Source organism: Sinohyriopsis cumingii, chromosome 6 (assembly GCF_028554795.1).
Source record: "Sinohyriopsis cumingii isolate HCF-2022 chromosome 6, ASM2855479v2, whole genome shotgun sequence".
Classification (NCBI taxonomy): domain Eukaryota; kingdom Metazoa; phylum Mollusca; class Bivalvia; order Unionida; family Unionidae; genus Sinohyriopsis; species Sinohyriopsis cumingii.
The window spans coordinates 43,255,257-43,268,149 of NC_142966.1; the positions used below are offsets into that span (position 1 = coordinate 43,255,257).

General features: G+C 34.7%; 1 protein-coding gene across 1 annotated transcript; it reads left to right on the forward strand.

Moving 5' to 3' along the window:
* Positions 1 to 9,000: 9,000 nt before the first annotated feature.
* Positions 9,001 to 10,429, forward strand: LOC149796809 (nociceptin receptor-like). Its single transcript, XM_089960283.1, has one exon. The coding sequence runs from the start codon at positions 9,002 to 9,004 to the stop codon at positions 10,109 to 10,111; it is 1,110 nt and encodes a 369-aa protein (XP_089816409.1). The 5' UTR covers position 9,001; the 3' UTR covers positions 10,112 to 10,429.
* Positions 10,430 to 12,893: the final 2,464 nt, after the last annotated feature.

Consider the following 12,893-nt stretch of genomic DNA (forward strand, 5'->3'; position numbering starts at 1 on the left):
GCAAAGAAAATCTCATCTAGGTCAAATCTGGGCATGTGAGTAAGGATGAATAACAAACAAAATCTATCATATTGTACTCCCTGCAGATGCAAAAGACTACTGCGGCCATAAGTACTTGTATTTGTTAATGAAGAAGGAAAACTATTGACAAAACCCAGTCCTATTCTATAATTTCTTCTTCACTGTACACAAGGTGATAACCTTGAGCGATTTGAAATCTGCCCACTCGCTAAGTATGTTCAAATTTTATTTATTCCATCGGTACCTTCATTCACTGTTTAAATATCTCTGCAGGAAAAGTTAAATGCCAAATCAGTTCCCCATGTACAACTTGAGGAGAGATGCTGAAAGGATTATACCCACCCCTTCTCATCGAAGAAAGGGGGAAGTAGAAAAAAAAAGGATGGGGAGGTAGAAATGCACGTAGTTCAATATTTGCCTAACACTTCAATATCTATCTATCTCTTTCTTCATACTCCACTTAGAGCTCTCATGGAACCAAAATTTTTAAAAGATGTCACCTCTGATTGTCTAAGCATTAATCTGTTACATATACATATACATAATACATATACATGGCTAGCTTTGTCAGCTTGAATATGTTTGGACACTGATCCTTATGGCCGTTATGCACAATTTTCCAGAGCTAACATATATTATCTTTTGCATACATCTGCTCCAAAATAGGATATTTTACTAACGTAAACTTACTTTCTTAAATCAGTAGTTTACTGACTACTATGCAAGACTTCTTATCTGTTCCATAATGCTGTATTAGGCATTCTGGTCCGTCAATGCCATAGTCTGCTTGTGCAGACAGAGGTATTCAGATCAATATCTTTACTTTTTAATTTCAATTTTTCATCCTTATTTATTCCGTTTATCTTAACCCTGATTTGGATATATGGTTTTGAAGTATATGATCCCCAAGGCTAAACTGATTGATAAAAAAATACAATTGCATTCTACTTTAAATCGTCTGTATTTTAATTAGGCTCAGTATTCTGCCCTTTCTACGTTTAATTTCTAAATACCGCTGAAAGGGAGATTGACCGTCATGCCGTCTATTTTTGTTCATCCAACATGTACATCTGACTCTATTTAACACCATTTTCGGGCTCAAAATCACTCACTGGTATCTCCGTTAGCGCTTCCCTAACTCCATTAATCCGATATGCTTCATAACTTTAACAAGTATTGCCGTCATCACTATTATCAGCCATTATTTGCCGAACGAAATAGTATCTGAAGATGAACCACGCCGGGAATCACACATTTTGGGTTTTCTAGGTAACCTGTATTTTAAACACGCAATTGGGAAACTTCCTTGATGGAAGGTTCGAACTTCGCCTTAATGCTTATGCCAGGGCACAACACGCCATAATGCTTATTCCAGGGCACAATATGCCATTCAAAATGCTTATTCCAGGGCACAATATACTATGAAATGAAGTTTAATAATCATTCATGTCATCCTTGAAGAACCCAGATGTGTAAACAGTTGACTTTCCGAAAAACCGATGTCGTGACAGGAACGGTTAAATAAGAATTATATACTTTTCCGATCACATTTTTATACGCAGAACTTTCAATTAATTTGCGGGAGTTCTCACGCATCACTGTTCTCCAAGTGAGCGATTTCGTACAAATTTTACCCCATTCACGCAATCGCACACCTTGACAACATCTCTGCTTACGTACTTTACATATCAATTAATGCCATTTGCACGAAGTTTCTCTGTTGTTGTGCCAATACTTCCTGTTGTCACGCAGGGAATACGCTACATTAATATATGATTGGTGGTTAGACGGTGAGCGAGTATTCTCAAAAGCCTTTTCGTTTCTTCTGATAAAAATGAGTGCATGTGGTTGCAGGTGCTGTTTCTGAAGAATTCTAAACTTAAAGAATATCAAGACAAACTAATAATAATTGTTCATGACTGCTGAAGACTAAAAAAAACTTGCTTACGGTAGGAACCGTTCTGTATCGTTCTCCATCTCTAGTATCGATATGTGTATCGTTACAGCAAAAGTATCGATGTATCTATATATTGATGAAGCCGTTTCACTACTACTTGAATATATGCTAACCACTTCAGTTACCGTTCGCAAAAGGACAGAAAACTTGCATTTGTGAAAACAAATGTAAATTGGCTCTATACGAAAGTATAATATATAAATGTGCAGAACCGTGAGTCAAAACTGCTGGATTATTCTAAACTATTATATAATTATTAAAACGACGGTGCCCAATCATGGTAATTGATTTGATGCATCCATTAGTCCGCTCTCTAAGAAAGGTGATATTTATAGCATATATATCATTCTCGTTGGTTGTGAATAAGAAGTGCTAATTTGAACTGTAGACAATATCGGTTTATGATCAAAGCAAGACCATATTTAGCAATATGTCAGACTTATTACTGGAAGTAGATCATGAAAACAATCATAAGTATTTTCTATTGATAAGCATTGTTCATGTGGAAAATACACACAAAGTTTGACAAGGTCAATCATTGTCAACCTACAATTATTAGCTTTACTAATCAACCTGAGACGTGTAGTTCCTTTTGAAACAATATTCAACAAAATGAAGTAGACTAATATAAGCATATCAGTGTCGTTGAAAATGAGAGGGAATAACAACTCATTCTGTGATGACGATGAAGTTTACATAGGCTCAGAAATAAGGTGACACTTAAAGAATGGTCTTCCGTCCCTGTTCCCACTCACATGCGAATGCGGTGAAGCTCCATTAGAAAATATTACCTGTATAGCTGTAAGAATCACGTTTTGGTAAAATAATTTTGTGAGGGTTTTGTCTGCCTACACATTTAGCGTGCAAGACAACGTGAAGTATACTTATCTCCAGAAAATCGAAATTATCCTGAGAATAATTTGTAATGAAATAAGCAGGGATATTAGATGTAATGACGAATACGAATATTATCAATAACATTTCCGATAATTAGGAGTGATAAATAAAAAGATCAAAAATAACCTTTCCGATAATACTATTACTTCTGATCCGGAGAATTGATTGGAAGTATTTTAAAAAAATCTCTGTTTATAGGAGGCCAAGAGACGACAATGAACTAGAAAATCGAATATTTTCCTAATGTGTATATATTGTCCTTTTTAATAATTGGAAACTGACGGCGGTTCTAATAGTTTACAAGCACACAAATCATGTCAACTTAAAGATCGTTTTGAACATTAGATTAAATACAAGAATATACATCAATATATTGGACATTCATTCGCGGTCTTGTCGAATGAATCAGTTGTCCCATTTAGTTGCCATCAATAATTCTATTGAAGAATAGGGACTCGCCGCTAGTTCTGAACTGGTGTGTCAACAAATTTTATGAGAGACAATATCTGCAGTGACTAGGATGAGAATGTGATTTATAACATTGTTGATAAGGAAATATATTTTTTTCTATGGAAATTTTGATAAAGAAAAGAGAACTCCAGGCATTGTGGTTGTAATCCTTGCAAGATTTATACTAGAAAATGTCACAATAAAATGTGATGCCTGATTTTTGTGTGTTGATATTCTTATATTTGAAATGTTGTGGTTTTAAAATTTATCTTACATACGACCGTCACCAAAAATTTTGACAGAAAAAAACCCATTCGTTCTAAGAATTTTGCCCGTAATATAAAAGATTTAGCATTTGCCAAGCTAATGATTTTAAACAATGATTTATAGAAAAACACCCACACAGAAATATCAAAATTAGATATTATTGTTAAGTGAAGTAAAAATTTAAGGAAAAGCTCTCTGGGTCGTACAAACATGCATGTTCAGTGTCTTCCCAGAAATGAGTATTTCTATCTATCAAACACTTAATGGTGTTATGTGCTTTGTCCGTTTATAATATTTACATAACAAAAAGCTTAAGCCATCCTTGACCGACCTGACGTTCTCGACGTATCCTAATGTGATATCAATCTCGAAAAAAAACAATAGTATGGAGATTATCTATATTCTGCCATTTATATTTATTCGTGCAGTCCGTTTTTATTTTTAATATAAAATAACTTTTGTCTTTAAATGACATTGTCATATATCTAAAATAGTTTTATTATTTAAAAGCAAAGTAAGCTTCTTTGCTTTGGTTACTATTGAACTATTATCTTTGAGTTTCAGTTTGTGATAATTAATGCGTTCGATAGATAATATATTAATGATGTTAACATCAAATTCCATGTGTCAATATTTAATAAATAAAATCGATCACAAAATGTTCAAACCTCAACAATACTTTTAATAGTGGTTAGTAAACATCACAAAGAGAATTTTATCAATGATTACAGTTTTTGACTGCAGTTAAATAAATTATCCGAGCTTTAGCATGTAGAGATGTAAAGTAACTTTTTACTTATATTTAAAGAGGTCCGTAAAATGCCCTGAAACTCGAATTTAAGTTTGCCTCGAAAATAAACCTTGAACATATACTGTCCAATTCATACCACATTTTGCTCTCTAAAGTAAAGCAGTTTCAAACATAAATATCTATATATAGGCCATGCATATCTTGCAGTCATATAAGTGATCGGTTGATGAAAGAAATCAGTTTTCATACACTAAGCACGGAATGTCTAAACTATATATGGAAATATTATTAAGTTTATTTCAATTAACATAAAATTTAACATTCTTCATATTCTATCAAAGTTTAGGAAGGAAATTTATTCCAAGTTGGCACTACTCACTTATTATTAAAGAAAAATAAATATAACTTGCTTTGAAAACCAGTCTTTTAATCTTTGAAATCAGTTTTAAGGCTTGTAGGTATTCGTGATTATTTGCTAAGACAGAAGCAAGCAAAAAATAAATCACGCCAGACATTAGCATCTGTAACAAGATAACCGGTTGGGAATTCGGATTCACAAAAGAACACTTTCGATGGTGATACAAATACAATGTTTAATGACGAATGACTTGAATGAGAAAAGAATTATGATTAATTCGTGCGTATAATATCCAAATATTGGATCAATTAACATAATACACACGAACTAAATAATAAAAATACAAATAAATGACCTTACACAGCACAAGGACAAGAGGTGAATGATTCACAGTGATTTCACAACGAAAGAATGATGTGTTTTACTCAAACAGTAAAACTATCGTATTTTACTCATATAGTAAAAATGTATTCACTCAAATGGTGAAAATGATGAAAACAAAGGGACAGATATACAAAATATATTTAAAGTCCCTAAAACACACTGGGTATTACAAACCCCAAAAGATTAGCCCACGGCTAAAAGATGCCATGTATGGAGCTACACACTCCATCACCAGCATACATTGCTACCAGTCACACTGGTCAATCAAGCAGTCAGTATTCTAGGTTGGTCAATCAAGCAATCAGCGGCCACCAATCTTGGTCAGCAACGCCCGATCACCTGCTGCTCGACCAGCAACACTATTTACTCAGCTCTGCGGCTGCTATGGTTCAGCTTCACAGCTGCTATGGTCAACTTCAATGGTTAGCTATGAAGCTGGTACCACGTCGAATCCGATCACTCCGGTAACTCTGATCACTCTAGTCATTACTCCAGTCACTCTGGTCAGCTGAAAATACATCTAAAACCGTATACTATGCATGACACGGGCATATATATATATATATATATATATATATATATATATATATATATATATATATATATATATATATATATATATATATATATATATATATAACGTAATGACGTTATATACGGTAAGTAACACCGATTACATTATCGGCACAATAATTACAAAACAATACACAAGTTCAGAAGAGAATCTAACCGTGTCCGAAAAGAATCCTACGGTACTAAATGTTTCTTAAAAATGCAACTTTATATATTGCTAATATAAATATCTTGCTAAGTCACAAACAAGAATAGAAAATATTTGCATGATACTACATAAGCCGAAGCTACATAGAACATATACAAAAATAAACGTGGTAGTACAACAGTTATAACTTATACACAAGAAATTAATAACTCACATACCTCGACAGCTGAAGATGTGCAAGTCCTTAAAGTAGACCGCTCAGTGACAAGACGTTCCGTAATGTAAAGATTTTGACCTACGGTGAGGTATTTATACACAAAAGATGCCGCAATGCATCGTCTATGCGCTGGAAGTGTTCGGTTCTTCCTATCGACAGCACTTCGCACGCGCGGCATAGGATGAACCGAACTCACTATTTCGAAATCTTTGTGCAATATACATAAATCACCCTCGTGTATCGTTGTACACAAAAAACGAAACCCGAGTACATGTATTTAATAAATAAAAGGATTTATATAATTATGTGACAACCTCATTAAATATAAGTAAACAACTTAGATGATTCTTTTGCAAGCTCTCAGCGAGACATACTAATGATGCTGAACTTTTCTTGACGAAACATACGCAGCTGTTTGTTTTAAATTTTTTCGTACAGAGTTTGTCCTGTTTTGTGTGTGTGTGTGTGTGTGTGTATATATATATATATATATATATATATATATATATATATATATATGAATGAATGGAATTAAAATTAACTAATTTGTCTGTATTTCTAATATATGTAACAAAAATCATGCATACGCATGTCTCTCTCACCATTGCCATGTACCGTCAGTTCAGATTGTTAGAAAAAGTTGATGGTATGCATGCTGTTTACATGTTTCATGGACCACTCCGGTAGCTTAGTTGTTAGAGCATCCGCCTCGGATGCAGGATGTCGCGGGTTTGTCAGGCAGAGTCATACCAAAGACATATGAAAATGGTACTAACAGCTGTATCGCTAGGCGCTCAGTATTAAGAGGTTAGTGTTAGGATTGGTTAGCCTGGTGTCAGGATAATGTGACTAAGTGGGACATCATGCTACATGTGTGCGGCATGATGCCCCAGTACTAGACATCACTATAAACTGCCACAGTGTAGACATCTTAGCAATATGACTCAAAAATTGTTAAAGCTACGTTAAAAATCCGAATCCCACACACACAGACAGACACAGACACACACGCACAAACATGCCTGTTTCATGCGTGCTAGATACTTCGTCCCTATATCCAATGACGCCATTAGTTGTTTTACGAGTTGACTATTCTCTTATTAATTTTCAGCTGAAATGTTCAAACATTACAATCAGGTCAACCTATACATACATACATACATACATACATACATACATAAAACATACATACATGCATACATACATACATACATACATACATACATACATACATGCGTGCGTGCGTGCGTGCGTGCATACGTACGTACGTACATGCATACATACATACATACATACATACATACGAGTCGTACTAATAACTTTCTTATCTAACAAGTACACATTCATATATCTTGACGTGATTAGCCCTAAAACTAATCACGTCATGAGTACATGATTTCAAATAAAAAGGGTGGGATTGGTTGACTCAGTTGTTCCTAGGTAGATCGATAAATCGATTGATTGATTGGGTGAAAATGTGCATGATTTTTCATGTCTGTTAGACTGCTCTATTGTTTCGTCAATCAAGTCAACAAAAATTATTACTTTTGTGAATTGTTGCAGAATATTTAATGCCATCTTACACATACGTCCTTGCACAAAATGAACTGTATCATTGCCCGAGTTAGGTTATGCTCTTGTTACAGTGTGACGTTGATAGAAGCAGTAATAACTTGTAGGAATTGCAAAAGATAGAGTAGACGGAGAAGGAGAATAAACATTTTTACTTATTATTATTATTATTATTACAGACTGATGGAAAGTAAGTCATGCTGCTGAGGACGAAGCGGCCTAAATAAGGGCTTACCATACACTGGAATTGACTGGATGAAATCTGTCTCTTTGATGACGGAAACTTCAAGTACACCAAAACAAGCCTTTTCAACCTCTTCTTTTCATATACACGTCACAATTTATTTGGTCACTGCATTATTTACAATAGAGGACGTCGGTTAAGGAAATACGTAAAATGTTTGTTTTCTGATAGTCGGGACCATTCTACCACGAACTGAACTTTTCTGTAAACGTGAGAAGAAAAAGAAAAAACTTATTGCTTGTATCTAATTCCATGGCATTCATTATTGCAAGAAGTTATTCAGCTACATTAAAGCAATACTGATATTTGGCTTAATAAGCCGTTTGATTTATTTTTACTGTAGTTTTAGACGCAACAAGAAACAGAGTCATGTCGGTCAAAAATTCATCCAATTAGACCTATTGAAATCGCATGAAGCCTGTATAATTTCACAATACTGTCTTCAGTGTTGAGAAGCAGAGGACGGAATGGGAGGAGACACTCTAACAATCCTATTCAAGAAAAGTACATATACTATTGGAGGGAAAGATTAGTTTAACAGTTGGGAAGGAAGACTAGTTTGAAGGAAGCTTTCCCAAAATACCACTTGCACAAAAGATCTCTGAATTTCTTCCCACAAATTAAGAAGAACAGATGTATTTTAATTCCACGATGTTTCCGACAGATGGATTCGTTAACTACAAGTGAAGTAAAATAAAATATTTTATTTCAAAGTTTCGTTAAAGATTAGATTGATGGGGACTTCCCAACAATTTTGAAAAACATATTATGCAAATCCTAATGTTTCATCGATGTTTTTCTGGAAATCAGATACAAAGAGAGGTTTCTCATATTGTAAAATTAGATTGTTAAGCTGTCAAAGGAAGATTTCATTATTTGCACCAGCACACATCCACTAATATTAAACAAATATTTGATAAATATTATGGAAGTATTTGGTGGCTGATTTTGTAACGGACGTGGTGTTGAAGATTTCCAGATTTATGTTGAAGATATTTATACAGCCTTGTCATTCTAGCTGAACGTTTCACAACCTGCTTTTAGAGAATTCAAAATTCTTTGTATAAAAAAGTCTTTTGTATGAGCTTTGTGACCTTGAAAGTATGTTTACTATTCAAGGAATGGGTTTTTAACTTTTAAGAAGTTCTTCACTGTATTTAAGATGCCCAACCCACAAGACACGAATACTACTTTGACTATAGCGTACCTTTGTCTGAATGAAACTCATCACGAGAGAGTGGATAATTTTTTCCAAACTGCTCAGTTCGTAACAGGAGTTATTATCTATCCGATGTTATGCATTCCTGGAATAGTGGGTAGTATTTTCACACTCGTAGTTCTTAATCACAAGGACATGGCTACATCCACCAGTGTTTACCTGTCTGCCCTGGCTTTATCGGATCTAATTAAGCTTCTGAATGATTTGATGTACTTCATTGTAATTCTTCTGGTGCGCATTGATCCTGTCAAAGGAGAAATCACCATGTCAAAATTGTATCCATACACGCACTATATTTTTAATGTGGCTGTGTGTATAACTGCATGGTTAACCGTTTCAATTGCAGTAGAACGTTATATATCCGTATGCCATCCGGCGAAGGCAAAGGATTTAAGTACTATTCCACGTGCAAGGGCCGTCAGTGTCTCGGTGTTCATGGTAATGACCATACTTACAATTCCTTCCGCGCTGCGTTATGAGGCAGTGGAAATTCATGACTCTTTAACAAATAGATCCTGCTTTGAAATAAGACAAAGTGACTTTGGAAGAAATCAGTCATTCATGGTACCCTATATATGGATCCAGAATTCACTCCGCTCTATCGTGCCTCTGGTTGTTCTGATTTTCCTTAATGCCCGAATTATCAATGAAATCAGGAGAGAACGCGTGAAGGGGAAAAGCTTGAGTGGCAAGACTCGTATTACAATAATGCTGGTCATTGTGATTATCGTATTTCTGGTATGCATTACACCCGATGCTGTTATGTCCATGTTTTTCGGATTCGGATACATTGACGAAACTGACCATATAAAAGGTATACGGGAGATTACCGATTCACTCTTGGCCTTGAATTCGGCCTTCAATTTTGTTTTGTATTGCAGCATGAGTCAACAGTTCCGTGGAACATTCTATAAGATTTTCTGTACCAAGTGCCAAGATTCAAAACGACAGCAGCATCAAAGAAACAGAGGTATAGAAAATGGGCGCTCTTGTGTTGTGAAGGTTATTATTAATAACAATAAGCAGCGCGGATTGCAGGAGACCTATGTGTGACTTTTGGGGATGTACTGATCTATTCTTAAAAATATATCAAGAGGATCTCGCAAGAGTGCCCATTTCAAATAAAACTTATGAAATATGTCGAATAAAGACCGAAATGACAAGTCTAAAAATGAATTTAAAATAAGCATATTTGGAAGATTCTTAATACTACATGACGAAAAATAATTATTGTATCTGACCACACTGAATAATAGCGCGGTGAATAAAAAGACATTCTAATGTCTTGGTCATTTCTCCATTGGCTTACATGACGTCATGATGTTATTAATGGTGTTATGAGGTGTCGTTATACATGCCACATGTTACATGTAAAAGAACACATGGGTATATTAACCTAAATCGCGCAGTAGTCACGTGGTAAGTGTAGATTTCGGACACTCAGTGCATATACTATTGAAAAAGCTTCGTTATTCTAGATACAAGGAAATGATATTATTCTTATTATTATTATTATTATTATTATTATATTGTAAATGATTGTTAATGCGATTTTCGTTTCATACTTGTAGATTTAGTTAGTTTGTAAGTCTGCTCTATTACGATTAGCTGTAATTGGAGGACAGAAAAAAATTTCTTTGCTAAAAAACCTTGGTTCGTTCTTATTAAAGCACCTGCCTGTCTGAAAAAGGCATATCTATTATGTAATTCTCGTCTACGTAGGTGAATAACGAGAAAATACTAAAGATAAAGTAAAGGCGACGGATTACGTATTGCATAAAATGTTATTGATCTATCTTGTGTTACAAATTATGAATCCCATATATAAGTATGCCATATAAGAAGTTTTATATATCTCATACATACATGAATTAATGTGGTGTTGTCTCCAAAAAGGGAACGTGAGTGAGTTTTTCAAGTATAAATGCATACGACGAATATAAATAATTCATTAGAGACCACGGATTCTGTTGGAATAATTTTACATGAATTAATGTGGTGTTGTCTCCAAAAAGGGAACGTGAGTGAGTTTTTCAAGTATAAATGCATACGACGAATATAAATAATTCATTAGAGACCACGGATTCTGTTGGAATAATTTTAAAATATTGAAGGGGCATAAATTATACAAGGCAAGGCCAGCAATCTTAGTTGTGGACATTTGAAACACCCCGTGTTTTGCTGCAGCTGTTGTTCAGATAGTTCAGCCGATTGCGGCAATCTTAAAATATGAAACAGAGACAATAAAAGAAAAACAGTTGAGAAATAAAACTGTGACCATGGAGTGTTTCTTACACTACATCGTTTTTGTAGAACATTGGTTACGGAAAATTGCAGATATACATCGATTTGGGCATGTATTCCAAAATGACCAATGGCCAATACCTTACTCAGTATTGGGCCTGTGTTTTAAATTGTCAATGTCCTATTTGAGGCGTTCATTTCCCTCAGTTTAATATAGGTTATTTTTTCTGGATATGTGAATGGAATACACTAAATAATTAGACAATACGTATTTCACCTACAAAACATTGTGAGCAAAACCTTCAGTTTAAGTTCTATGTCTATAAATTTTGATATTCCGTAACTTCGGTTCCTTATAACTCTGTTTTCCCTTTAAGATCTAATGACATAGATTACTCTCAGTATGGAATTTGACGTATGAGTTCTTTGATTGACTTTGAGTGTCATGCTCAGCATGCGTTGAGGAAAGTGAACCTGGGTTTCGTTTATTAACGAATGATTTCTTTACCTTTACTGATCTCTATAATCTGTTGAGATGAATTGCCAATGACAGATTTTGATTATCTCATTACCCATGCAAATGGAACCATTACTGCCCAACTATCATATTGGCCATTTATAAGAAATTCCAGAACAATTTATTCTAGAATTACATCCATTTGAGACTCTTCCCCAACTCTCTATGTAAAAAATGGCTTGCTATCAACATTTACATTTCATTACTATATTGTTTATGCATACTAACGGAAACGAGAAAATCTCAATGCAGCGAAGGGGGTTATCGTCCATGGCATGCGACAGTGCATATTGCTAATCTTTCCTCCAAAATAATTATAGCTTGTCTGATGTTGTATTTCTTCAAGTGATTCGTAAACCATCGAAAATGCATCTTGCATACATTCAGTAAGAACGATGGATACAATGGTACATAACAGGCAGCCTTGGTTGGCCATTTGTCCTGAGAGAGACGCAGTCACTGCAGAAAATAAGAAACTCTCCATCAATCGCAACGACGTTTCTGGTCTACGGGACAGTTTGCATTGTCTTTGTGATTTTAACATGTATCATGTTAACATATACTGGCATGTATTGCGTCATACGAAGGTTCGGTAAACATAAAGCATTTCTTTGCAAAACCTTAACGTTGTCAATTTAGCATGTAGCAGGCCACGCCTAGAGCCAATAAGGGTTGGTTATTTCCATTCGCTTGTGCCATGGTGACTTCGTCTCCTATTTGTTGAAATCGTACTACAAGCGCGTGACCAACAATTAACTTGGAAACACTCTACCCTATTTTAATACTAAATCATACATAGCATGTTTTACGTTTCCGCTCGTACTCTATTCAATTTTATTCTAGACTCTGATGTGATCTATTCAATTTTATTCTTGACTCTGATGTACTCTATTCAATTTTATTCTAGACTCTGATGTGCTCTATTCAATTTTATTCTAGACTCTGATGTACTCTATTCAATTTTATTCTAGACTCTGATGTACTCTATTCAGTTTTATTCTAGACTCTGATGTGCTCTATTCAATTTTATTCTAGACTCTGATGTACTTTTGCTGAAATTTCAGGCACTGATAT

What these genes read in the sequence shown, in the direction of transcription:
- LOC149796809 (XM_089960283.1), top strand. Translation starts at nt 9,002, where the DNA reads ATGCCCAACCCACAAGACACGAATACTACTTTGACTATAGCGTACCTT.